The sequence below is a fragment of the Myripristis murdjan genome, chromosome 9 (assembly GCF_902150065.1).
Source record: "Myripristis murdjan chromosome 9, fMyrMur1.1, whole genome shotgun sequence".
Taxonomy (NCBI): Eukaryota; Metazoa; Chordata; class Actinopteri; order Holocentriformes; family Holocentridae; genus Myripristis; species Myripristis murdjan.
The window spans coordinates 29,316,992-29,341,811 of NC_043988.1; the positions used below are offsets into that span (position 1 = coordinate 29,316,992).

General features: G+C 42.7%; 3 protein-coding genes across 5 annotated transcripts in view; 1 reads left to right on the forward strand and 2 right to left on the reverse strand.

The window, feature by feature from the left end:
- fbxw8 (F-box and WD repeat domain containing 8) overlaps positions 1–882 on the reverse strand; it is a 32,528-nt gene extending 31,646 nt beyond the window's left edge. The window contains exons 1-2 of the mRNA XM_030060780.1: positions 264–882; positions 67–171 (exon numbers count right to left, since the gene is read on the reverse strand). Of these exons, the coding sequence (XP_029916640.1) occupies positions 67–171; positions 264–719 (561 nt within the window). The 5' untranslated portion in view covers positions 720–882. The remainder of the gene's footprint in view (positions 1–66; positions 172–263) is intronic.
- Positions 883–3,679: 2,797 nt separating this feature from the next.
- Positions 3,680–20,334, reverse strand: rnft2 (ring finger protein, transmembrane 2). Of its 3 annotated transcripts, none has more exons than XM_030060750.1 (10): positions 20,222–20,334; positions 20,041–20,118; positions 19,300–19,811; positions 18,678–18,754; positions 16,828–16,928; positions 16,338–16,491; positions 10,748–10,897; positions 7,768–7,833; positions 7,397–7,498; positions 3,680–4,819 (listed from the first exon to the last, which is right to left on the reverse strand). In XM_030060750.1, the coding sequence occupies exons 2-10, from the start codon at positions 20,085–20,087 to the stop codon at positions 4,685–4,687; spliced, it is 1,344 nt and encodes a 447-aa protein (XP_029916610.1). In that variant the 5' UTR covers positions 20,088–20,118; positions 20,222–20,334; the 3' UTR covers positions 3,680–4,684. The 3 variants fall into 3 exon arrangements, with proteins under 3 accessions (XP_029916610.1, XP_029916612.1, XP_029916611.1); XM_030060751.1 differs by lacking the exon at positions 3,680–4,819 and adding an exon at positions 6,618–6,981; XM_030060752.1 differs by lacking the exon at positions 20,222–20,334 and having other exon boundaries at positions 20,041–20,132.
- A 97-nt stretch (positions 20,335–20,431) lies between these two features.
- Positions 20,432–23,575, forward strand: spring1 (SREBF pathway regulator in golgi 1). Its single transcript, XM_030060754.1, has 5 exons — positions 20,432–21,231; positions 21,332–21,488; positions 21,617–21,768; positions 22,027–22,140; positions 23,048–23,575. Exons 1-5 carry the CDS (start codon positions 21,136–21,138, stop codon positions 23,129–23,131), a joined length of 603 nt encoding a protein of 200 aa, XP_029916614.1. The 5' UTR covers positions 20,432–21,135; the 3' UTR covers positions 23,132–23,575.
- The last annotated feature ends 1,245 nt before the right edge of the window (positions 23,576–24,820 follow it).

Consider the following 24,820-nt stretch of genomic DNA (forward strand, 5'->3'; position numbering starts at 1 on the left):
ATTGCTGTATTTTTCCATAAAAATGTTGCACGGCGCAGCTTTATCCCCACACTGGTAGCGACTTACCTGAGCACACCGCCCCAGGTCAGTGCAGCCAAGATGCTGAAATATCTTCAGAGCCAACTCGTATGGCAAATCGATATCAAAAAAGGGAATGTCATTGACCTCATTCTGCAAAACAAAGATGAATGGTTGAGTTTATTTTCAGCCGTCATATATCACCACTACCACCATCATAATCATCATCATCCTCATCCTCATACCAGGTCGTCAATGAGTTGATCCAGCAGCCTCTGTCCTTTATTGGCCCTTTTCTGAAGCTGCTGCTGCTGCTGCAGGGCCGAGCTGCAGGCATTGGTCATGTTTTCATATCGCCTCTTTCTTCTTGTCCTCTCCTCCTCAATCCTGTCCAGCAGGGGACTAGTCCTTCCATCCAGCAAACTACTGGCGATGGACACATACTGTGGCTCAAACTTTGACTCCCCTGCCTCCTGTCTCCCCCCATCACATCCCTTCTCATCAGTGCAGCTTCTCGCCTCTGATTTGGAGGGACCGCTGTCCTGTCCTGTACCGTGACGGATGTCCTCAAAATACCGATTCTGCGAGTCTCTCCGGCCGGGAAAACTACCTGAGGAGTGGACAAGTTGCCGCTTGTCTGTCTTGCAATCTAGCTCTTGTTTCCAACGCTCCCTGAACGCCGCAAGTTCGTCGTCTGCCATTTTCCTCAAGCATCGTCGACAAACCTCGCTGCCATGGCTGCAGGGTGCTAGAAAAACATGTTACAGTGGGAATTAAGCAAAATACAGTCACTAGTGGATGACATACACGGCACCAAAACAAAATAAGCACACGTCCTTCACTATAAACAGTCCGACGAAGCACAGTATGCTGCACGCAAAGTTCCGCGAATTTTAATTCCGCAGGTTTATTATAGACGCGGTATTTTGCAAGGGATTTTTCCATTTGTGCGCGCAGAGCAGGTCAGCGCACATTGTAATTGTTGTGAATATAAATGCTTGGATTTCACTCTGCATTGCCGTCTGAGTGCTTATAATCGGCCACACTAAATGCATGTTTTACCCGATGCATAATGAAAGATCAATGCTAAGTCCCACCTCACCCTGTTTAACAAAAGACTCTCCGGATCAAACCAAAGGAGAGTTTCAAGAGTTAACGATTGCATCTCTCTTTTGGGAAAAGATGATGTAAACCCCACACCATGTGACACTGTAATGAATAATACAGTAGAGTGAGAGAGACAGAAGAGAGAGGGGAGAAACGCAAACAGTTAAGATTTGATCCGGACAGGGAGGGAGGGTTATTTTCCAAACGACTAAACAGAGCAGACAGGGGCGACAACAACAACAACAACAGTCGACTGATTATTTTTTTAGAAGAACAAAGATGTGCTGGCTGCCGACAGACCAGCCTCTGCTTCTGCCGGGTGACTCCACCTGCGCCCGGAGACCGTCGCCGTGCTCCATGGCTCAGCTTCTGGCTGCGCGTCTGCGGCGCATCGGGGACCAGCTGGAGAAGAGCTGGGCGGCGGGGGAGGCGGACAGCGGCTACAGCTGCAGGCGGAGGGGCCAGCTGAGCGGCCGGGAGCAGCTCAAGAGCTTTATATGCACCGCAATACACATCACCGTGCTCGTGCTGTTCGTCACGAGGCGACACCTGTAGGGCGCGCGGGGTTCGCGAGAGGGCAACACCAGCAACAGGTAGGCTGCGAGCAGTGTCGCACGTGCATTTGCATGCGGTTTAATAGCGGTTTAAAAAAAAAAATGTGAATGACTTTGTGACCTTCTGTCGCTGGTTATCATAAAGTAAACAACCCCGAATCAATTCAATTAAAAAAAAAAAAAAAATTATATGGAAAACGCTGCTCAGGGTCCACGGCAATGCATTACGTAAAAAATAAAAATAAAATTGCGCCGTCGCATCTAAAAACCTTGTAACTCCAATTTTGTTGTTACTTTCACTTTACATGAAGGAATACATTTCTGATGTAGTTCTATCGTCATTTAGCCTATAAAAAACTTTCCAAACTCTGGATAAACTGGGGCCAGGCAGGAGATTTAAAGGTTCCCCCCAACTTTTCTTACAATATCAGAAAAAAAAAAAAAATAGGAAATTGTTATGTAAGCCCCCCTTTTGCACACCCTAATACTCCAATTATAATAAATATAACATACTCACAAAGTCCTGAAGCCATGGTTCAAGTATTACATAAAAAAGAAAAAAAAAAACTTGAAAGATTGTTTTTTACATCCGTCTGCTGCTATTTACTATTTCAAATAATAGCCTGAGGATTTATGACATTTGAAAATGATGGGTTGTTAGAATTCTGCAATTAAAAGATGCGTTTGTAGGTTTAGCATGCTCTAGCCTATATCTATTTAAGTCTAAGGATGGTTGTGTATGGGTTTAGTTGTGCACTAACAAACGCCAGGGGATAATTATGGGATGAATAAGAGACAGATTGTGTGGTGAAATAATATCTGTTTACATTCTGATATCCGGTGGCGCGCATTGGAAATGACGTAATGTTTTCATGGACTCTCGCTCCGATTGTTTCACAAAATTACAACACATGGAGCATTTTGAGCGATTCATGGAAGAAAAAAAATAACTGCATATGTTTATATCCTTGTGTAGATGGTGCCTTGAGGACTGTGCACGAGGGAAGAAACGGGGCTCACAACATTTGCACTAAAAAAAAAAACAAAAACAAAAACAAAAACACAAGGGATGCAAGATGAGTCGGAGGACGGATGGGTCCAGGCAAGGTGTGCTGCGCGTAGAAAAAGACAAGTGTGCCCACCCAGAACTGGCGCTGAAATGAGTTGCATGGTCGCAACTGTGTGGCTGACTAATTTCGTGTGTCGTGGAGAGTTGATGAGGCCCGGCCTGTGGGTGCGGAGCGAGTTTCACACCGAGTTCACACACTGAATCCGTGCAGCCCTGCAGTCGGTGGCACATCTTGCCCCTGCATGACTGTCTGACTCTGTCATCCCGCTCATGAAACGGTGATGTCATCCTCCCCTGAGAATATGGGGGGAAAAACTTACTAATTCGACTCCTATGAACCTTCACCTGCCTCAGTGTGGACGCACCAATATTAAATTAGGCATACACAAAAAGGATGTGAAAATGTATGTAAAATTTGTGCAGTTTTTGTTTGTTTGTTTTTTAAATGCATTGAATGGCGCTCAGTGGGGAAAAATGCTTTGGGGATTCACATTGCACTGTACTTTTTAAATATAAGCTATACTGTAAAAGTAAATAAGTGGGTGAGGAGTTGTCTTTCTAGATTTTTTTTCTACAGTATTTAGATGAAGTTTAGAGTCGCTCCACTGATTTCTCTGTTTAGCATTTTTATGAATTTTAACACCATATACAGTAAAGACTTGTGCATAAGAGGCTCCATGCCGTTATGCTGGCTGTGATGTCTGATAATAAGCTGTTTTTTTTTTTCCCTGATAAAGCAGAATTGTAGTGTGAGTGCAATTCTTGAAACTGTCTTTTCTAAAGTGTCTGTTCTTTATACTTAAATATTTCATATGAACTTTGAAACTTTGGGCAGTCAACTTAATAAAAGCTTTTCTGAAACACTTGTCTGCACGTGTCCTTGAAATTGACAAAAAACAAAAAACAAAAAAATCACTTGACAATTTAAACCATTATACTGTAATTTAATTGAAAATGTGTTGTGTACTGCAAGCAAAGAGAAACTGGTCAGTAATGCTTTGTTCATACTGACCAAAACGCATGAGAAATCACATGAACTGTGCATAACGATACAACAGAGGGAAATCTGATATTAGCCGGCCTCTATCAATAACAACATATAAATACATGAAGAAATAAACAGAAAACCCACTCTCTGCACCACATTTACTGTCTAAATGAAACTTGATCCATATGATGTGACATTATGGCTCCACACACACTGATTCCAATTCACAAATAAATCTGAAAATACTACATACACACACTTCACTTCTTTTTTTCTAAGTATTCACTTGATGGAGGTGTTGGCATTTTTTACCTAATGTCTTCCAAGAATTACTAAACCATTTTAAAACTCTGTATTGCCAATCATTTTGTAGGTGAGAGCTTTCGTTTTCCTCAAATGGCAAACATGTCATTCTTGAATAAAAACCTTAAACACCAAGCCTTGTATAAAAAAAAAAGAACAATCAAATTTTATCTGCACACGATTACCCGATCTTAACCTTGTGCTGAAGACCCTAAAGGCATAATGTGAATGTTGTGACTATTTACAGTAAATCATAGCGGCTTAGTAAGAGCTACATGTGCAATATACATGACACAACTATTGCCATTTGTCAATTTAAGACAATAAGGTGATCAAAGTCATTTGCATGATTTCATAAAATGACATCTCACCCAAAAATCCGGTGGTTACTGCAACAGAAATGACACTACACATTACACACTCTACACATGATGCACAACTTGATCATACTTAAATAACTGCAGTGAAAGTATATATGTGTTATGACTGGTCTATTAATGTGATTTACCGTAAATAGGAATCCATATATCTTACTGGCCCTAATATAAATAGAGTATGGCGTCCACATGGGTCTTGCCTTATTGGTATCATTGTCTTAATCATGTTACAATCACATTTTCTGTGTGCATGTAACTGTGGTCAACGCTAGTAGATTTGGAAATGAGCAGAGGTGGTGCCATCCTTCCAGCATCGCAGGGTCTCGATGACAGCAGAGCGACACAGCGGACAGGTTCTCTCCCGGTCAAACCACAGACACAGGCAGTCCTCGCAGAACACGTGCTGCAGAGAAACACAGGGCACACACACACACACTTCAGTTTCCACCCCGTTCAATCAAACACACGGCACACACACGTCCCTCAAAGGGCTACGGAAAACAGTTCTTACTTTTGCCGCTTCAAGGTCAAGCGCTTTTCATGGGAGCCTGACTGTTATGTAAAGATTATCGGTGAATAAATCATGAGCCGCGAGGATTCACCCTGCTGAAGTGTCCTTGAGAAAGACACTGAATCCCTCCCAGCTCCAAGGTGCTGCTTTGACCCCAGTCTCGCATAGCCAGACCTTTCTTAGTGCTGTGTCAGCGCTGGAGAAAGGTCAAACCCAGGTATCATTCTGCTATAGAGGAAAAAGAAAAAGAAAAAAAAAAAACACCCTGCCTTGTCTGTATTTCTTTAAACCAATCACAATCGTTTTGGGCGGCGCTGAGCCCAGGATGCAGCCACAGTGCCCTTGACAAACAGTGTCAGGGAGGAACTTGTTCTGGTGTCCACTGGAGCTGTAAAAACCACCAAGCCACCTAATCTAATAGCTCTTGCAGAACATTATTAAACCATTATGACAGAAGCCTATATGAAGTGGAACTCATCAGTGCATTTGTGCATACATATAAGCTCAGAGGTTATTATTGTTTCATGCAGCAACAGCAGAAGAGAGGGAGTCCCAACGCCCACCCTAAGGCCTAAGCCCTGCACCCTCACAGACTGAATTGATATCAAGTGGTAAGTGATTTAAATCAGTGGCTGCAAGGGTTCAAAATGGTGTAAACAGGAACGGGACTGCACGTTGCGACATCGCACGTTACCTTGACGACGCCAAAACATGCTGTGCCTGATTGTGGGTTTGGGACTTTCTATTTTACGTTCTGCACTTTCCTCAAGGTCAGACTCTTGCCTTACAGAGTGGACTATAGGTGACTGTCAAATAATCAATTTACTCTTTTTTTTTTTTTTGTCAAAACAGCATCATAAAGTAAAAATGAAAGGAGATGGTTGCTGAGTAAACTAGGTGTGTAATATAGCATGTGCTTGCATTCCTCAGATTTCATGTGTTTTTTTTTTTTATGTCATGTCTTAAATCCTTGTTAATGTAGTGTTTCTTTGTAAATATAGGCATACGGTGGTATATGGTAACCCTGTGTTTCATGTCACAACGCTTTGAACTGCAAGTAATTCACTCAGGTAAAGTCTACAGAAATGCAGACTCATGGAAGGTGTGCATAAAGGGCTCAAAACATCTGTAATAGAGCCCTCATGCACCTTGATGAGTTGACAGTGGGACCGCCCTAAAATCTCACGGATTTAGTGGGAACGCATCTCAAAGTCCGTGAGTCCATGAGTTTGGATGTTGGGACTGGGCCAAAGGGAGGCATTTTACATTTTACAGTGCAGGACTGGAGAGTTAGCCATGTAACTGTGAAAAAAAGATTGCGCTGTCTCCTAATGACAGTAATTTCAATCTGCAAAGCAAAACTTGGATGTTATATTTTGCAACCGTCTATGCTGATGCAATAAACAAACTTTCAGAAGGTTACTTCCTAACACTTACTGAAGTTATCTGGTTACCTGGCTAATCCTGCTTTGCGACATACCGCTCAGAAGTTTCAGAAAAAATGTAAAAGTGCAAATCAAATCAAATCAAAATGAGAGCACATAATCACACCATTGTGTTTGTTGCTTCAGCAGAACATTTCATACAGTTCCACTAATTTGAAATGCGTGGCTGGTTTGTCTTGTGTTCTTATTTTATTGAAAAGATGCTGATTAGATGCTTGAAACACATTAAAGTTTACTATGTATAGTTTAACAAGCGTTTTTTGAATGTGACTTTTGTTTTTATGTTTTTTGTAAAGATTACCAATCAGATAGAGAATCACAGAATGTCACTGGTGCTGGTATCAGCTACCAAAAATCTGGTTTTGTCAGATCCCTACCGCAGTGGAAGTAATAGCAGTAGCCACATTTTCATTTACTGATCAGTTACGAAAATAGGTAGCCAACTCAAGGTCTACTGCCAAGGACAGATCCTCGAGCATGGACAATTTTTCTCAAAGCAAATGATGCAGCACAAGGTGTCTTCACCCTGTTGGTTTCACAGCTACGGAGGCTAATCCCGAGCCGCTAAGGAAGCAGCTGGGACTCACCACAGAGAGGCAGATAGGAGTCCTGTGAAAAACAAAAAAAAAAGCTGAGCGTGGCGAGTAGCTGTCATTTGATATATCTGAGGAAGGTCATGACAAGTTACTACTAATCATCTTGCAACATGATTTTTGCTACATTCTTCAGTTTGTTTTCCTGCATTTTTTCTTATGAAAAAATTGCATCTGAGCATTGCATTGTATGCTACAGTAATACTGCATACTGGTGCATGATGCAGTCCAATTCAACAACCAGTGTGGGAGGCGAGGAAGTTGCCCTCCTTTCCCAGATCTCCTACAATCTGTTGCGAACAAGAGGGATGCAGATACGTTTGTTCCTTTATGTTAATTTGTGCTTTCTTTCAGTTTGTGTCAAAACCCGCCCACCCTCCATGCACAACAGTATGTGGTTTCATTTGATGTATCTGTTAGTGAGATCCCACCTGACAGAGAAGGGCTATGGGCTCTTTGAAGTCAGCTTGACAAATAGCGCAGACGTCGCCCGCCTCGCTGCACTGCTGGCTGCTGGCCCTCACACCATAACTCTACACAAGGCGAAAACAACAACTGTCAAACAACAACTTAATACAACTTAATACTTGGCACTTTGTTTATCAACCACTTTTTAGCTCATGCAATTGGAAATATCCATTCAAAAACTGGAGTAAAATGACAGTGCAATGCTGTTTGATACAATAAAAAATGTGTGAATGCTTAAGAGACACAGTGAACGATCAAAAGAAAGTGAAGGGTGTGAATGTTTGCTGGAAAGTAAACAGAGTGAAACGCAACATGAGCTGTCGTCATATCTGACCTGAGAGCTGCAGAGGATGGCAAAGGCCTTGCGTATGGCAGATATACGCCCACAGATGTCAAAGGACTGCAGTAAATAAAACACAAACAAACAAGTATAAACAGACTTTTATAACAACTGAAAATACATAACATATATTGCTATTTTTTTTTTTTTTTTATGTTTTGGCTACATCTGACCAGCTTGTTAGGCCTGTCGAGCCACTTTGCAGCATCTGAGTATCATATTACAGGTGCATCTCCAAAACTTAGTTCATTTAATTCAATTCAATTTAATTTTAATTCAAAAATTGAAACTTTCATACCATTTTGTTTTAATTTTGATGATTAGGGATTACAGTTCCTGAAGATCAAACTTTTTTATTCTTTTATTTATTTATTTATTTATTTAGTGATGGCCTTAACAAGCTGGTTAGGAAGGTCAGTTCTGTCCTGCGATGCCCTCTCCACACTGTGGAGGCGGTGGGACAGTGACGGCTAAGATATCCTCCCTGACGGGGAACGTGTCCCACCCCGTGCGGGACGCCCTGACAGCAGCGGGCAGCTCCTTCGGTGACAAGCTGCTTCCCCCGCGGTGTGTGAAGGAGAGTTACCGCAGGTCCGTCCTTCCTGCTGCTGTCACACTCTACAGTCAACATCGCTCTCAGAGGACCACACACACCCCCGAACTGACAATTCACTCGGGAACAGTATCAATATATAAACTGTGCAATTTCAATATCTCCTATGTGCAATTATATCTGTTTACTCATTTATATTTTCATTTTTGGTTACTTACTAATTTATTATATCTTAGGTTTTTTTAATCTCTCATTGATGCTTCTTGTTATTGCACTATCCCCTTTGCTGCTATAACACTGTAAACTCCCTCGCCATAGGACTACTCAAGAATCATCTTATTTATATTTTCATTAAAGCTCAACTAGGCAAGATGTTTCTGTATAAAATAACATCGGTCTCACCAGCCTAAACTCCAAAAAGGGGCTGCAACTGCCAGCGATTTGGAGTTAGATTGGTTTATTAGTTTTGGTCCGATATCTGGACTTTTTTTTGTTTTTAATTTCAGATATCGGCATGTCCTCATCTTCCCTCTGTGATAGGAAGGAGGTTATTGAAAAGATATTTTTTTTACAAAGATTATATTCTTATTGATATTTTTTGATACTGATATTGTTGTCAGTATCTCTCATCTTTTTATTTTGCTTTTGCAATATTCTCTTTGCTCATTTTGCTTATTCCAGCATTTCAATATAAAGACAAGCGTTCAAGTAGTAATTTTCAATTTTTTTTTTCTTTTTTGCATTTTAATTTTCTATTTTAAATATGATGGATCTTGGCAAAAATATTGGCTATCAGCAGCTTCATTTGTAGCTTAAAATATTGGGAGTATTGCTCCTAAAAAACGTATCTTTGTCAAACACTAGACAAATTAGATGATTTCTGAAGACTGAAATTAAAAATTTTCAAGCACTTACTTTTCACTGACACTTGGAGTCGCCAACCTGCAAAGCTGCTTGGTTATTTATTAATTCAAACCGCCTTCCCTCTGGTCACAAGCCTGCTTCTCTAAACTTTGGTCTAACTGTCTTCCCATGTGATGCAGCAGCAAGGCCGTGGTGAGTCAGCAGCGGATGCACAGCAACGTGCTCCGATAGTGACACACTGACCCTGATCCTGGAAAACACCTCAGGACCTCAGCACCGTACATGCTGGGTCCGCACCCAGGAAGCAATCCACCCAGTTCATCTGAACAAGGCAACTGCCAAAAGCCCCTCCTGATGAATCAACGGTGTATTAATACAAGCCTCGTCTATGCATGTCAGCACATAGTCTAAGACACATGATGGTGAGCAATGTACTGTGTAAATCCACACATCACATTGCTGTTGCATCACTGCACATCTCACTAGGATGCAGAGATTCATGATCAAAGTTCCCCTCGGTTTCACTATTTCCTGTTCCCACTAATAGTGATGAAAATGAACTGACTCACTTTGTTTTTCTGAGCTGTTCTGATGTCCTGTTATCTAACTGCTCTGGAGCTGCACTCGCACTGACCTTCAACCTTCTCTCCTCAAAACCTTTTCAAACCTTCTGATCTCGTCAGGCTGATTCTGAAACCGTCTGTGCCCGTTTGACCTCGGTGACCAGGGACTGTTTTCTTTCAAATGCAATGTGCATTTACAGACAACCACAAGTCCTCTGAACTACCAGTGAGGACTGTAATTTGGTGTATTGTAACTTTTTATACTGGTGCACTTACAGAAGTTTTTACCCTGTTGAGGATGGCCAAGCCAGTGATTTTTCCCCAACTACTTAAGCAAACATTATTGCTGACTTTTATTCATTTATTTATTTAAATAATCTCCAGGATCATTCTGCACTTCTGCCCCAATAATTCAAGCCACATTACAGTGATTATTATTACTTTAGCTTTTAAGGAGTTCTAATTTTGGATTTTTTTTCCCACCCAAAACTACATCACCCTAAGTTTTGAGATTCAATAATGTATTTGAATCAAAAGCTGCAGATACTATGACATCTCTCAGGATATATCAAGTACTTTCAAAGGCTTGGAGCAACAAGTAAAGTTATCTGTTGCGTCTGTTGTGGGGTAGCGCTAAATTTTCTGATTCAGGCTTTCGTTCCCAGGAGAGTTAAAGCCTTCATATTGGTATAAATGAGCCCTCAAGCACACAGACAGATTTCCTCTGGGTCATGTCCTTTGTTTTTACTTTTCAGAGCATTTCTGTCTTTCGTCATAACTGCGTCACCTAGTATTTTTGACATCAGTTGAAAGGGCACTGAGGCTCTGACCTTCGTTCTCCTTACTGCGGGTTGCTGTAATGTGGTTGGTGTGAGCTCAGGCTTCTTCAGTTTATTCACATTGCTCTACCAAAAACGCTAAAACAAGAATGTCAGCTACTTCCCTATATGATACAATACCACAGGATGTGGCTACTTTGATGTTCTCTGGTTACCTTGCAGAGGCTGTAGATGATGATGAGAGTGGCTCCAAGGAAGTAGCTGCTAGACGGGTCTTCCCCCATGATGTACTTGTACCAGAGCTGGATTGGCACCAGGGCCCGAAACAACTGGCTCAACTCCTCGATCAGCAGGTAGAACTTGCCCTGGTCAAACACACACGTAAATTACACAAATGGACATAGTTGTCAACTGGCGGGTCGCGGCCCGAAAGGAACCAATAACTATTTCACGGTTCAGCAAACCGGTACAACACGTTTATTTCCCAGACTCTTGAAGAAAAACCAAAAAGTAAAATAAAGAAATGCATAAAAATGGGCAACTTTGGCCTATGTAACTGGCCATCTAGAAAATGAAAGTAACACAGTATTAAAATTAGCATTAGTATTAGAATGAGTGTACTCTTTTAGACAAGAGTCTGCACTTTCCTGACATGAACCAAACTGTCAGTTTTCAAAGAAATACTGTCAAGGGAAACTGATTTAGGTTTCAGAGGGTTACAGTGCATTAAAGCATTTGGGGAATGACTGCACTTTTCATTTTACAAAACAAAACTGAATGGCTCTTAAGTTAGCCTACGTGTGGACCATAACTTAATGACTAAAACACAAATCCGGACCTTAAGGCAAGACCTGTTGAGAACCAGTAGCTACCTATATGGAGATGGCTGTGACCTGCAAGTAAAAATGCTTAAAGGTGTAGGAAACTAAACTATGGAATTTCTCATTAGAATCATATTTATTGTCATCATTGGGTACAGGAAACATCATGAAACTGCGAGACTCTGAATCCTTTATGCCGTTTTCGTTAGCAGGTGAATTGTACAGCACTGTCCGCTATGACAACATCTGCTAACATATTAATATGACAGTGTTTTTGCAGGGGAAACGACAAAAGCAAAAGGAACCTCAACCTTAACCAAACTCTCAAACAAAGAAACAGAAGCTATTTCATAATAAATGGAGCCAATATGTATTCAGTCTCTCTTTGATCCACTCACTGACTGTCCATAAAGCAGAAAGAGCTCAACAGCTTCCGGGCACTCTTCTATCTAGTCAAGAGCAGTGCTGTATTAAAAGCTTAAAACAGCATGCCTCCAGCCCAAACATGGCTACTGTCCAGGGCTCTGCAGTTTCACAGCGGTACAGGCAATTTCCCCACACTGCAAGGGAAACTGGCAGCGGCTCTTTCCACCTGCTACCCAGTGCCCACATTAAGCCCAGCCCTACGGGGGCTCGCTAGCTGCCTTTAAAGCACCATCCCTCCCTCCGTAATCACAGAGGAGAAATGAACTTCTGAATGAGTCCCCGCTGCCACTAAGTGTGTAAAGTGAATTGGGGATGGTTAAAAACTGAGATGCCCAAATTGAAGGCAAACTTGATTCCCCGACGGCCCCTGTGGCATCCCAGCTTGCATAATGACTTCCTGGATGCTCGCTGACAAAGATTGATGACTCTGGGTAAAGAGCCGCGAGCAGCCAGGTTGGTAGGGGAGGCAGACCTCTGCTAGCGGCCAATTCATCTTCCTTATTGTCCCCTCAGCCTCGTATCCCACAGTGCCCATCACGCCCACACAAAAACTGTCAAATATGAGGTCTGGACAGAAGCCAAGAAGTTTGAGTAAGCTCCACTGCAGCTCCAAATAAGCAGGAAGAATAAATTAATGTGTCTGATTTCTTGATCCAGTCCACCGTCACACAGAAACATGCACATAAACAAACAAATTAAAGCGGTAAATTTTTGATATTGTCTTTTTTTATTTTGGTAATGTCTTTTGGTTTCATGCTGCTCCAGCTATAAAGTTCTTGTGAAGCACTTCCCGCAGATCAAATGTCAATCAAATGGTGTGTCTTGTAGCTTCGCACAGCAATACTCTGGTTTGGTTTATGTTGATCACCTCACAATATAGACTCTGGGCACTCTTCGGGATCAAACCATTTGGAACAGGGCCAGCAGCAATGGGCGATTACTTGTCCAATCAGGCACACCAACCATATGACATACACTATATGGACAAAAGTATTGGGACACCTACACATTTCACCTGCAGGAGCTTTTCTGACATCCCATTCTAAATCCATAGGCATTAATATGGAGTTGGTCCCCCTTTGCAGCTAGAACAGCTTACTCTCTTCTGGGAAGGCTTTCTACAAGATTTTGCAGTGTGTCTATGGGAATTTTTGTCCATTCATCCAGAAGCATTTGTGAGGTCAGGCACTGATGTTGGACGGGAGGGCTTGGCTCGCAATCTCCATTCTAGTTCATCCCAAAGGTGTTGGATGGGGTTGAGGTCGGGGCTCTGTGCAGGCCAGTCAAGTTCTTCCACACCAAACTCAGCCAACCATACCTTTATGGAGCTGCTTTGTGCACTGAGGCTCAGTCATGCTGGAACAGAAAAGGCCCTTCCCTAAACTGTTCCCACAAACTTGGGAGCAGAGAATTGTCCAAAATGTCTTGGTGAGCTGAAGCATTAAGATTTCCCTTCACTGGAACTAAGGAGCCGAGGCCGACCCCAGAAAAACAAGCCCATAGCATTATCCCTCCTCCACCAGACTTTACAGTTGGCACAATGCAGTCAGGAAGGGAATGTAAGGCTTGCATGCGGCTGCTCGGCCATGGAAACCCAGGAGGTTTGGAGCTTTGCAGTTACTGAGTTAGCAGAGCATTGGCCACTTTTACGCACTATGCACCATAGCATAGTGCATGGCCAGGTGTTTGATTTTATACACCTGTGGCAATAGAACTGAACAAAACACCTGGATTCAATGATTAAGAGGTATGTCCCAATATTTTTGTCCATATATTGTAGTGAGAGAGCACCGAAGAAACCAAACCAACAGCAGCAACTACGATGGTGAAAACAATAAAGCACAAGGTAATGCCATTCTTTGTTCCTCCTTCAATGAAGAAATGCCATCCTGTGCTGGTATAATTTATTCTTTAGCAGCAACAACGCTAACATCTTCAAGATGTTTCTGGACACTGTCGCTTCTTGCTGTTGTCATCGCTTCATGATCAGTCATGTCTGTAATTCCTTAAAGGATGTTGATTGATCTGACCATTTGGTGGCTTTCAAGGGTTGAAGCGTGCCCAGATGTTTTTGAGACTTAAACAAAAGTGATCTCCTGAGCTGGATGTGCAAGGTTGTGTGCCCGTGCTGCAACGTCTTCTTCCTTGGATTTTCTGTTGATGAGGTTTGAGATTCTGTCGGTGGCGCTCTTGTCTTTGTCTGTTCAGCCATGGTGACAACTGCTGCTCATGCTAAATTTTTCTTCAATTTCTTTCCAACAATTTGCTGTTGCTGCTGCAAAAAATGCAAAAGAAATCACTTCCTGTGCGCCAGAGGATTTTTCCTTGAAAAGACCTCTGACACTGGTGTTTACAGCAGCAAGTGCTGAAAATGTAAAAGCTTGCATGAAGCTGTAGATTCAATCGGTGATATGGTGTCCTATCAATCAGTGATAAACAATAGCAGAATAGAATTTCTTTATGTAGAAATAACTCATTTTACAACTATAAATCTGACTGTTGCTTCTACTGAGCTGCTGAAACTTGTTTTCATTAAATTTTGCCTGAGGTGGATAGAACATCTATTACAAACTGTAATTCACTGGAGCGGAGGTGCAGTAACACCAACAGAGGCGAAAATGGACCTCAGACTGATGTTAAGAGGACAACCAAACCACGGGAACTCCTGCACTTACAAAGAGCACCCAGAGTCACCTCTTGTGCAACAGTGTAAGAGATTTACACTTAAGTAAGACACAATGTGGAAGATCCACACTTGAGCAAAAACACATGACCCCTCTACACTTAGGCTGAATGAGGCAACACACAAAGAAGTGAAAACAGGGTTCTCAAAAAGGCCAAAGACATCCAGAAATTCTGAAATAATTTGCCTGAAAAATATGCCGCTGCCTGTGAAAGTTAATACTAAAAACAATGCAAGAGGTCTGCATGTACACTTATCTGATATCTTTGTGTCTTGATAAGCCCATAGATGCTGCAAATGTGCACATTTAAGGGCTGTAATAAATAATTGTTTTGTGCATCGTATGGTGCTTTCCTCTCAGATTTTTTGATGCTTTGGTCTTCCTGGTCTGCTGGAGGCTTGCGTGCTATCACTTGTGCAGACTCGTGCTGACTGCAGTGCTTATGTAGGATCATTAGTGTGTCCTTGGCTGAATGCTGTAATGAAGTGGAACGGCTGATTGTGTGACTTCATGGAGTTCAGGACAGACTGGGCCTCTTGGTCTTAACTCTTAGACAGGTAAACTCAGAAAGGGCAGCGATGGCAATTTGGACATCCTGAAAGAGTCTGTATGTGTGTGTGTGTGTGTGTGTGTGTGTGTGTGTGTGTATGTGTGTGAGAGGGAGTGGAGAGTATAGGTAATGGTCCAGCTCCAGGGAGGGATGACCTCACCCCTGCAACCCCCTCGAGGGAAAATGAGCTCAGTTGCCGACTGCCTTGGTTCTGATAGGCCTGTATGTCTGTTTATCAGTGGAAAATTTAATCCTAATACTTTGTGAGCCCCCACCCCCCTCCTGCAACACACACACACACACACACACACACACGCACGCACACACACACGCACACACACACGCACACGCACACGCACACGCACACACACACACACATCAGGCTACGTGCTGCACCTGTATGGAAATAGATATTTGTATGTGTTTTTGTGTGTCCGCGCGTGTGCGTGTGTGTGTGTGCATGTGTGTGTGCGCGCCTGTGATCACAGTCACATACATATTCCGTTGCCTTGGGCCATACCAACAACACACACAGCCACCCGCATGCACAATCTCACCTAAGGAGTACCATTTAAAACCTTATGAATACAAAACAGTGTCACACTGTGACCCTTTAGCACTTTAGCACCTCGCTCAGTGGTGTATTTCCTCACAGGTTTCTCAATTTCACAATTTTCCTCTTCTACATCAAGGTTCATAACTTTGGCTGTCAACTCCCTGGAACTCAACCATGATCTAACCCGTGTCACTGTTAACGGTGAATAGAAAGATTTCACAATAAACAAACTTAATTACCCAGGGGCTGACATGGTTTGTCTAACTTATTCTGACTTTCAGTTACTTATTTATAAAGGAAAAATCCACCCTCATGCACTTACTTAATCAGCTGCATTGCATTATGGTCTATGGAGGCTACCGATGAGAAACATTTGATGACTTTTCTTCTGCTATCATGCATTTCTCCCAGGCTAATTATCCAAGGAGAGAAATACACCACTAAACAACAAATGAGCCTAGGTGGATTTTTTTTAAATTGCTCAAACACACTGTCTGCATCATGGACAAGAATGACAACCACAATCATTAATCACTATCACAATGCTGTCAATAAGATGTGACACAACCACTTTGAACATTAGGTATCTTCAGGTCATTACACAGAGTCCAGGAAATCTTACATTAGTAGACCGAAAAGGCACACACTGTGAAAAGGCATCAAATTCCTCATACTCCCAGTTTGGGATTTACAGTGTTTTTGAGGATTAACGTTTAGATTTACAGTTACATGTGATGGGGGTCAGAAACATGACAATGAGTTTCCTACCCTGGATTTGAAGGCCAGGAGAATCTTGGGCAGGAAGAGGACAAAGCATTTCAGGCCGATGGTGAAGTACTTGAGGACAAAGTCAGTGATGCCCACCGCCCAGATCAGATCGAAGAAGTCATAGCTGTTGATGTTGGGCTTGGCAAAGATGAGGCTGAAAGAGACAAAATATCAACCGTGTATGTTGTTGACGGGGAGGCTCCGGTGGTTTCACCACGGATGGGGCGAGTGAAAAGGAAGAGGCGGGCAAATGCTTTTAAAAAAAAATGAAAACCAACTAAAAATTAACACAAAATACTCACAGGACAAGACCTGACATGAACAGGAATATTCCCTGAAGGAAATGGAAATAAGAAATAAGATGGTTCACACAACACAAAATGAATGGCAAAACTGAAAATTCAAAAATTAAATTAAAAAAAAAAAAAAAAAAGGATGTATGCAGAAAAACACACAGCCACTGCATGAACAGTACCTGCTCACACACTACCTGTTGTACAGCTCCTCCTGGCTGAAAGTGTAGTAGAGGTACGCGATGTTCCCCGCAAGGAACGTCATGATCCACAGAGCAACAAACACAGAGCGTTCCTCCTGGTGACGTAAAGGAGACACACAATGCTGTTATAGGGTTACAACCAGTGTGTTTGTTATGTATTGTAGTGTGTATTCCTGCTGTAACAGGATGTTGGGGCAAGGCATAAGACATGGAGGGATCTCTCAGTGCAGTAAACCAATAGAGAACAACGGCTTAATTTGACAGGACAGGTGGAGGGTGGGATTGTTCAAAAATCTGCTAAGGTTTTATTGGTTGTAATTTTAATTAACACCCACTGGGACAACATGAAGACAAGAAATAACACTGTCCAGGCAAAAGCGATATCGACTGTATTTTTTCCATTTAATTAATAATAAACAGAATATTTTGTGCTATTAATCTGTCTGTCTTTTTATTGCATGTGGAAATGCCACTCTTTGCCTGTAATTAGCATTTCAGTGATGTCTGGCACACTGGGCCAGATATAGCAATATTCTCTCAAATTTCTCTTAAGTTTTCTCTTATTATTCTGTTAAGAGGAAAAATAAGAGAAGTTGATTCCAGATGCACTAAATGTTCTTGGCCATTCAAATCTGCTGTAACCCAGGTGTGCTGAATGATGAATCCCACTTGTTCATAAACTGGGGGTGTGTGTCTGAGCATTTTTTATTGGCATAAAGTAACATCCCCTAAACACTAGGCTATATAAAGGCAGCTGTTGTGCGGTATGCAAAATCATCTGATACATGCCCAAGAACTGGAGACGCCACAAAAACAAAGCTGTAGGAGGAGAAAAGAGCTTCAGCAGCTGAGATTGGAGCTGACTGTGATTGTGAGCCCTGAGAAAGGTGAAACTGAAGTACTAAAAAAAGAAAAGAAAATGGGATTCTCCAGAAGGTCAGTGACGGCGTTACAGGAAAGTCAAAAAGTACTGAAATAAAGTAAAAGTGGTTCAGTATTAAAATGCAGACAAAAAAAACAAAACAAAAAAAAAACACCTTGCCCAAGCTGCACACTCCAAGTCTGCATTTAAATATTCTTATTTTAATAATCTAATCCTGATAATTAGGCACACTAAAATATAAAATAATCTAAATGTGATTATGCACTGGTACTCATTTAATGCACTTTTTATGTTCTTCAATTTTGACAACCGATTTGTAGACTGTGATAGTGAGGAAAGCTTTTTCTTATCTTGGTAAAAGCACTCTGAAATTTTTTCTCAAAAAAAGAGCCAATTGTGGATTCTGGAAAAAAAAAAAAAATAAGAGGAAATGTGTTCATACATCGCCTCCTGCATCGGGCCCATTGTGTGCCATACACCCATTGCTGTGGCTGCGGCCTGTGGTGAGCTGGACTGCAGCGATCAACGTGCAAACAGCCACCACACGTCACTGTAACACCAGGAATGGTGGACAGCACAAAGAAAAGAAAACACAGCAAAGCTAAAAGATGCAGCGGACCGGGCCCTTTCAAAAACACACAGTTAACACACACAGTTTAACATCAGAGTTGCTGTGTAGACTGACTGCGCTCACATGTGCTTGTTCAACGCCGGTGGTGGCTTTATGGCTGCAGGTTACCTCAGCCTCGGGCTACATGTCATTTCAAGGCAGACAGCTCCTCGAGGTGAGTGACAAGTGTGGGGCGAGATCCTGACAAACTGATGGCAAGGAGGCCGAAACTGACAACACGCCTCCTCCCTCAAGGCAAAACGTTGCATGTTGTAGCTATAAAGAATGTGGTTCACCATACACCGGGGTGGAAATCAAAACGTTAGCATGTATATGTATATCACTTATTACCCGTAATGACACTTGGTGCTTAAATGTGGAATTGGCAAAGGCGAATGTGCTGGCCATCCCCACACAAACAGCAATACCTGTCGGAGTGAGAGAGAGAGAGAGAGAGAGAGAGAGAGAGAGAGAGAGAGAGAGAGACAGAGACGGAGAGAGAACAGAATCACCGAAACCTATTATTGTCATATTTTCTGTGCACTACTAACCACTACTACCACTAGTCAGTGTGTAATGATTTTGTACTGAAACTGAAAACAGTGACTCTCCAGCCTGCTGCTCACCAAATTGTACATGTGTGGTGAACTGTAATTTTTTTTTTCTCACCACAGTACTTGTATGTGAAGGGTTAGTTTGGTTTTGTTTTGAGGCATGGCATAAACAGATTGTAATGTGGACTATTCAACACTGCTTTTGATCACATTAAGTCTAAAAAGTGACTTTTTTCCACGAGCTGTATACAAAGGATCTCTGTTGCTATATCACACAATCTTTCCGAACCAATGGCAACACCCCCATTCTGCATTTTTGTTCGAATTGCTTATATGATGATCTTGAACGGTGACACAAACCCAGGTGCAAACTGAACCGTGAAGAGGACGGACCACGATTACAACATGAGTCAGTTTACCTAACTTGTGCTGAAAGCAGACTTTAGCCAGGAGAATGAGGATGAAGGGGAAGCCCCTCTGCAGCCAGGTGACCACCGCCTTCAGCTCGGACAGAGCGGGGGCCGGGGTGGACGGGTCCTCCTGGGCCTCCTCCCGGGAGCCGTGCCGCTCTGAGCCGGCCGCCGTGGTGGCCTGCTGGAGCAGAGAGGACGTCCGGTGCTGCAGGGGCTGGTGGTGGAAGTGGTGGTGGTGATGGTGATGCTGGGGCGGCCGGGGCAGGAAGGGTCCACCCTCGGTGCGGTGGGACCCCCCTTCTTCCCGGGACGACGCTGTCATCTGGATAAAAACGTCCGGAGGGGAACCCAGGACTAGACCGGCGGCCTGGAAGGGGGCAGAGGAGACAGAGCCGGAGGGGACGCCCACCAGGCCGGAGAAGAGCTGCTGCGGTGAAGTGGGCGAGTCGGGCTTCAGGCAGTCGAACACGCCGCCCTCGTCCAAGCTGCTCTCTGATCCCAGGGTTTGGCTACGACTCCTGCACGGCAAGGACAGCAGGACAAAATACTCAATGAGCCTGGACAATGTCAACACATCCCTCTGATATACAACACTGTAGTTCATGATCACGTCTGGGTTTTGTCATTTTGTGCCATGTTGTGTTACAGCCATCAACGCCAGCGCTTAGATATCATGTCTATACTTTGCTCTATAGCAGACAACACAATAACAAAGGGCCTGCTGGGACAGACGGCTCCTGTTCCCACCTTTCAGAGGGCATGCCATCCGTGTTGCTGCTGTGTCTCCTCTGCATGGCATACCGCTCATCACCACATGGTCCAGTCCTGTGGGTGCAAACAGACAAAACATCAGTGGGAGTGGCTGACCTGCAGCCTCGTTTCATGCATTAGTGGCGCTATCTTCCATCACAACGTAGTTTATGTTTACCTGAATCAGTACACTAAATTATCCTCCGGCACTGGTCATAATTTACCCGTGGCTAGCTTGCTTGACTAGCTTGATTGTAGCAGCAAAGAGACAGCTTCGATGGCTCAGCCGGGGGAAGAAATTAAAAAAAAAAAAAAAAAAAAAGGATGGACCCTCTTCCTGTATAACGTCACCGGTGACTCGTCTCAGCCAATCAGCGTCCTCCCTCCCACCACACCACATCCGTATTGGAAATTTGTTTTGATGATGGTGGATGTCAGATTTTGTGGGATGAAACACCACTGAGCGACTCGCCGTGCGTAAAATCGTGCGTAATAAAAAAGCTTTTCCTCGGAGTGGACGCGACTTGCGCAGCCAAAGGGGGATCGGTGTCGAAGAAATCCTAGTTTTATTATCAGCCTCCTCCATCAGTGTTGTTGTTGTTGTTGGCCACTGGCTAATGCTAACGACGGCTAGCTAACAGGCTAACAAAGCAGCCTTTCATGTTGAGGGGCTGTTTGTGCGTTTGCCAGCCACAGAACAGGTTCTAGCTGTGGGTGAGCAGCTTTCATGTCTGTCAGGAGTCATTTTTGTCGTAGCCGTGTCACATTTTCCCGTGGCCATTGCCTGGTTGGGTCACCGCTAGTTAGCCCGCAAAAATGGGTTAGCTGATGTAGCCATCTCGTTTCTGACACTAGAATGCAGTTACCAGTTGGGATTTGTGTGTCTTCGTACTGTAATACGGCTGTAATAAGTCAGCTTGTCAGATTTGCTTGCTTTTCTCTTTATTTTGAGCCAGCCATCTTCAAATAAGTACCTCTCTCTGACACATAGTTGAGTCTGGGAGCCCACCCACAACTGGAAAGGTTTGACGTTTTTGGACTTAGGGGGTCAGGGTTAGGCTCATTGTCACAAGCATTTCCCAAAGCCATGCTATGATGGTGCTACGTCGATTACTGAGAAAGCGCTGGGTTTTAGGTGTAGTCTTTGGACTGTCTCTGATCTACTTCCTCACCAGCACGCTCAAACAGGTACAGGGACACACTCCTCTCTGAACATTCAGTGCTAAATCATACAAAGGTGGTGTTTTGTGATGATGAGAGCATTTGCTTGTCATTGTGTCTTTCTCAGGAGGAGAGAACCATACGGGATCGCACCCTCTTGGAGGTGAGGGATGCAGACCATCGCATCCCCTGGAAGGTCCGCTTCAACCTGGGCAACAGCAGCCGACAGATCACACAATGCCGAAACTCCATCCAGGGCAAGACGCTGCTCACAGATGAACTTGGTGAGTAATGCAGTCAATTAGTCTCGACTGCGAGATGTAGTGCTGATAAAGTGATGGCTCCCTCAGGCTGCGTGCACTGTCATCAATGTGCATGCTTATCTGTGTGTGTCTCTGTTAATGTTTTACAGGCTACGTCTGCGAGAGAAAGGACTTGCTGGTGAACGGCTGCTGTAACATCAACGCACCCAGCTCCAGGCAGTACATTTGTAAAAGCTGCCTGGCCAACGGCTGCTGTAATATCTACGAATACTGTGTGTCATGTTGCCTCCAGCCTGATAAGGTAATCTGCTTAATCAAGGATACCATTCAGGATGTGCTGTTATTTCTTTAGTCAGCAGCAGGTCATTTGCGGCCATGCCGCATGCTCAGAGATTGATGCATGCATATCTTTTGGATGCAAGATGTTGAAATGCGTGGCTTGTGGAATCTTGATACAGCCATCTATGCATATCGCAGAAAATGAACCTGCAGAAGTAACAGATTGACATCAGTTTCGGTATACATGCTCTCTCCTGTTATCTCTGTTCCGCTTCTTCAGCAACCTCTCCTTGAGCGCTTCCTGAATCGTGCGGCTGAAGGTTTCCAGAATCTCTTCACCGCTGTGGAGGACCATTTTGAGCTGTGCCTGGCCAAATGCAGGACCTCCTCGCAAGTATGTGTCATGCAAAAAAAAAAAAAAAAATCAAATCAGCTCTCACACATTACAACTCACACTTTGATAAAATATTGTGCACAAGAAGAGCATCAGTGTATTGATACCATTGATTGAGTCATCTCTACGCGCAGCACAATCGATGAAGTTGGTTTTCCCACAGATAAATCTCATACTGGTTCATATTGGTTAAGTGAGGCCAGAGCATGTTCCTATTCACCTCTTGAGTGATAGGATATGCATTGAAAATATTCTATATATTTGAGTTGTATCAGTGCCTGCATGGCCAAAGGTAAGACCTCCTCACATGAAGAAAATGCAAGAAAGTGCAAGAAAATTTTAGCTCAGCTCTCAGTAGATACAGGGCTTTCTTTTATGCTCATCGATGACTCATTGGCATTTGTTGCCCCAATTCTCATTAAAGTGAAAATCCAAGGGAAGAGATGAAATGACGTTTACATTTTATCTCGGCTAACCATTCCTCTCCATACTGTTTGCAGCTTGTGGTGTCTTTCTATCATTTGCATTTGATTAGAATGTCAGGTTTTAATGACTAAAATGTAAAAGCTTTCCCAGTGTCTTTGGAGAGCAGAATGAATATTATTATCTCATTTGTCTAGGTTGGCTTTCACTATAGAAAGTAAAAAAAAACTCAAGATGAACATTGGCTACATTATTAAAGTTTGAGTAGGCCCTATGCACATAAGAACCTCTCAATAGTGCAAACTAGAGTAATGCAACACACACAGGCTTTAGACCCATTTTATATGTACTGTAGTTGTATTGGTGCTACTCTACAGCAGCAGAGAAAAAATCTGAGCACAGAGTACAAATACATGACTGTATCAACCTGATTGTTGTTGTTGTCATGATTTTAAACCTTTAATTATTTTTCCGCCTCATGCAGAGCGTTCAACATGAGAACACCTACCGAAACCCTCAAGCCAAGTACTGCTATGGAGAAAGTCCTCCCGAGCTCCTTCCTATATGACTGTTTCCCTCTTGGTTTAAGGATGAACAATAAAAACTGGGGGCCTATACAAGGGCCCTGAAGGTGCATGGAGAAGAAATAGAGCCATCTCTATGACAGACTTGCTGTCTTGGACATTTTTTGCATCAACCAAGACACCAGAACAACCTCAGAATGGACAAATACTGTATGTGATTTGATTATTTACACTTCATAAGTGCATAGACTGCATCATATATTCATCCGTGATGATCATCAGGTCTACATAGCGGGCAGCTCATCCATCAGGATTCGCTTCATACCGTTCATCGTCATAAAATAGGCTTCATTTCAATGCAGATATATGATTACTGCAGTTTTTATGTATCATTGGACATTTAAAAACCGCAAAGAATGTGTCATAACTTCTGTGTGTAGCGCATGCGTATGGAATAGTTATTTAATAAAAGTGACTGTGAAATTACATGGTTTATAATTTAAGTTTATGATCCTACTTTTTATTTCTCTTTTTGTCAGTGTTTAAGATTTCTTTCACTTACATTCTGTGAATTCATAAAGTATTTTATCAGAAACGCTAGAGATCTTTTTATAGACATTAGAAAGAAAGTTTGGGCTTATTTGTTCCTTAGCCCAAGTGAGGGTGATCAGCCTGCTCAAACACCTGGGAAAGGCCAAAAGAAAGACCTGCACTTGAAAGCTCTTAAATTTATGAAAATCAGACAACTAACAGGCTTGAGATACTAACTGATCCTGCAAGCACCTGCCTCTTTATTAACCGAAAATGGCAGAGAAAAATCAGATAATTATGTAAATGAATATGGTGCTAGTACAGATGGACAGATATAGGTGACTCAAACCACTGAAAAGTTGCTTAATAGAAACAAAAACAAGGTTCCCACAAAGGTCTGTAAAATATGAATAGGTATGGAAAATTACTTTGTTGATGTCATAAACAATATATGGAAATGCAGAAAAAATGTCCAAAAATGACCATCTTCAAAAGGTATTGAATTTTAATGTGGGAAATGTGGTGAAGTGAGGACCCATTTGAACCATGAAAAGTTGGACTTTCCAATTGAATATTAACTGATAACTTAATTTGAGGATGAGGAGGCCCACATTAATCTTTGTTAGAGTGCAGTCGCCGCGCAGCATCGCTGTGACGGGTCTGTGACAGCCTTATCTGCCTTAGCATGCACTGTCCATCTGTCGACACATCTCACTGTGGAATAGGGTGATTGGAGGCCAAACTGGTGCCTCCCCGAAGATGATTCTTATCAGCTTCTCTTTCTACCTCAGGCAACGTGGACCGCTCACAAGGGAAAGATGGCCAGAGCAAAACAATTAATCATACTGAAGGCAGAGAAAACAAACTCTGTGGTAATTAGGAAATATATTACAACCCCCCCTCATTTTCCTCTTTGGCAACTTGATTAATTACTGTCACATGGGAAAAGTGTGTCGCCACTATGTAATAAGTGCAACTGAACAAAGCCATTTTTGATAAACTCAGTAATCAGACAAAAAAAAAAAAAAAAAAAAAAAAAAAAAAATCTGAACTACTTTGTGATTAAATCAGCAGTAAGGCTTTATCTTAATTTCATATTATCTGTTGTCCGCCTTCAGTGAAGAGTCAGTGGAATTGCATCACAAATATTTCTTTATTATATGAAAAAGGCACAGATGTTTTTAATGATATGTCAAAATGCA

Excerpts from the sequence above, each read along its gene's own strand:
- rnft2 (XM_030060750.1), bottom strand. The coding sequence starts at position 20,087 with ATGCAGAGGAGACACAGCAGCAACACGGATGGCATGCCCTCTGAAAG. Across the intron at positions 16,929-18,677 it reads AGCACCAAGTGTCATTACGG|GAGGAACGCTCTGTGTTTGT; the intron begins GTAATAAGTGAT and ends TTACGTCACCAG. Across the intron at positions 7,834-10,747 it reads TCATCTACAGCCTCTGCAAG|TCCTTTGACATCTGTGGGCG; the intron begins GTAACCAGAGAA and ends TATTTACTGCAG.
- spring1 (XM_030060754.1), top strand. The coding sequence starts at position 21,136 with ATGATGGTGCTACGTCGATTACTGAGAAAGCGCTGGGTTTTAGGTGTA. Across the intron at positions 21,232-21,331 it reads TCACCAGCACGCTCAAACAG|GAGGAGAGAACCATACGGGA; the intron begins GTACAGGGACAC and ends TGTCTTTCTCAG. Across the intron at positions 21,769-22,026 it reads GTTGCCTCCAGCCTGATAAG|CAACCTCTCCTTGAGCGCTT; the intron begins GTAATCTGCTTA and ends CCGCTTCTTCAG.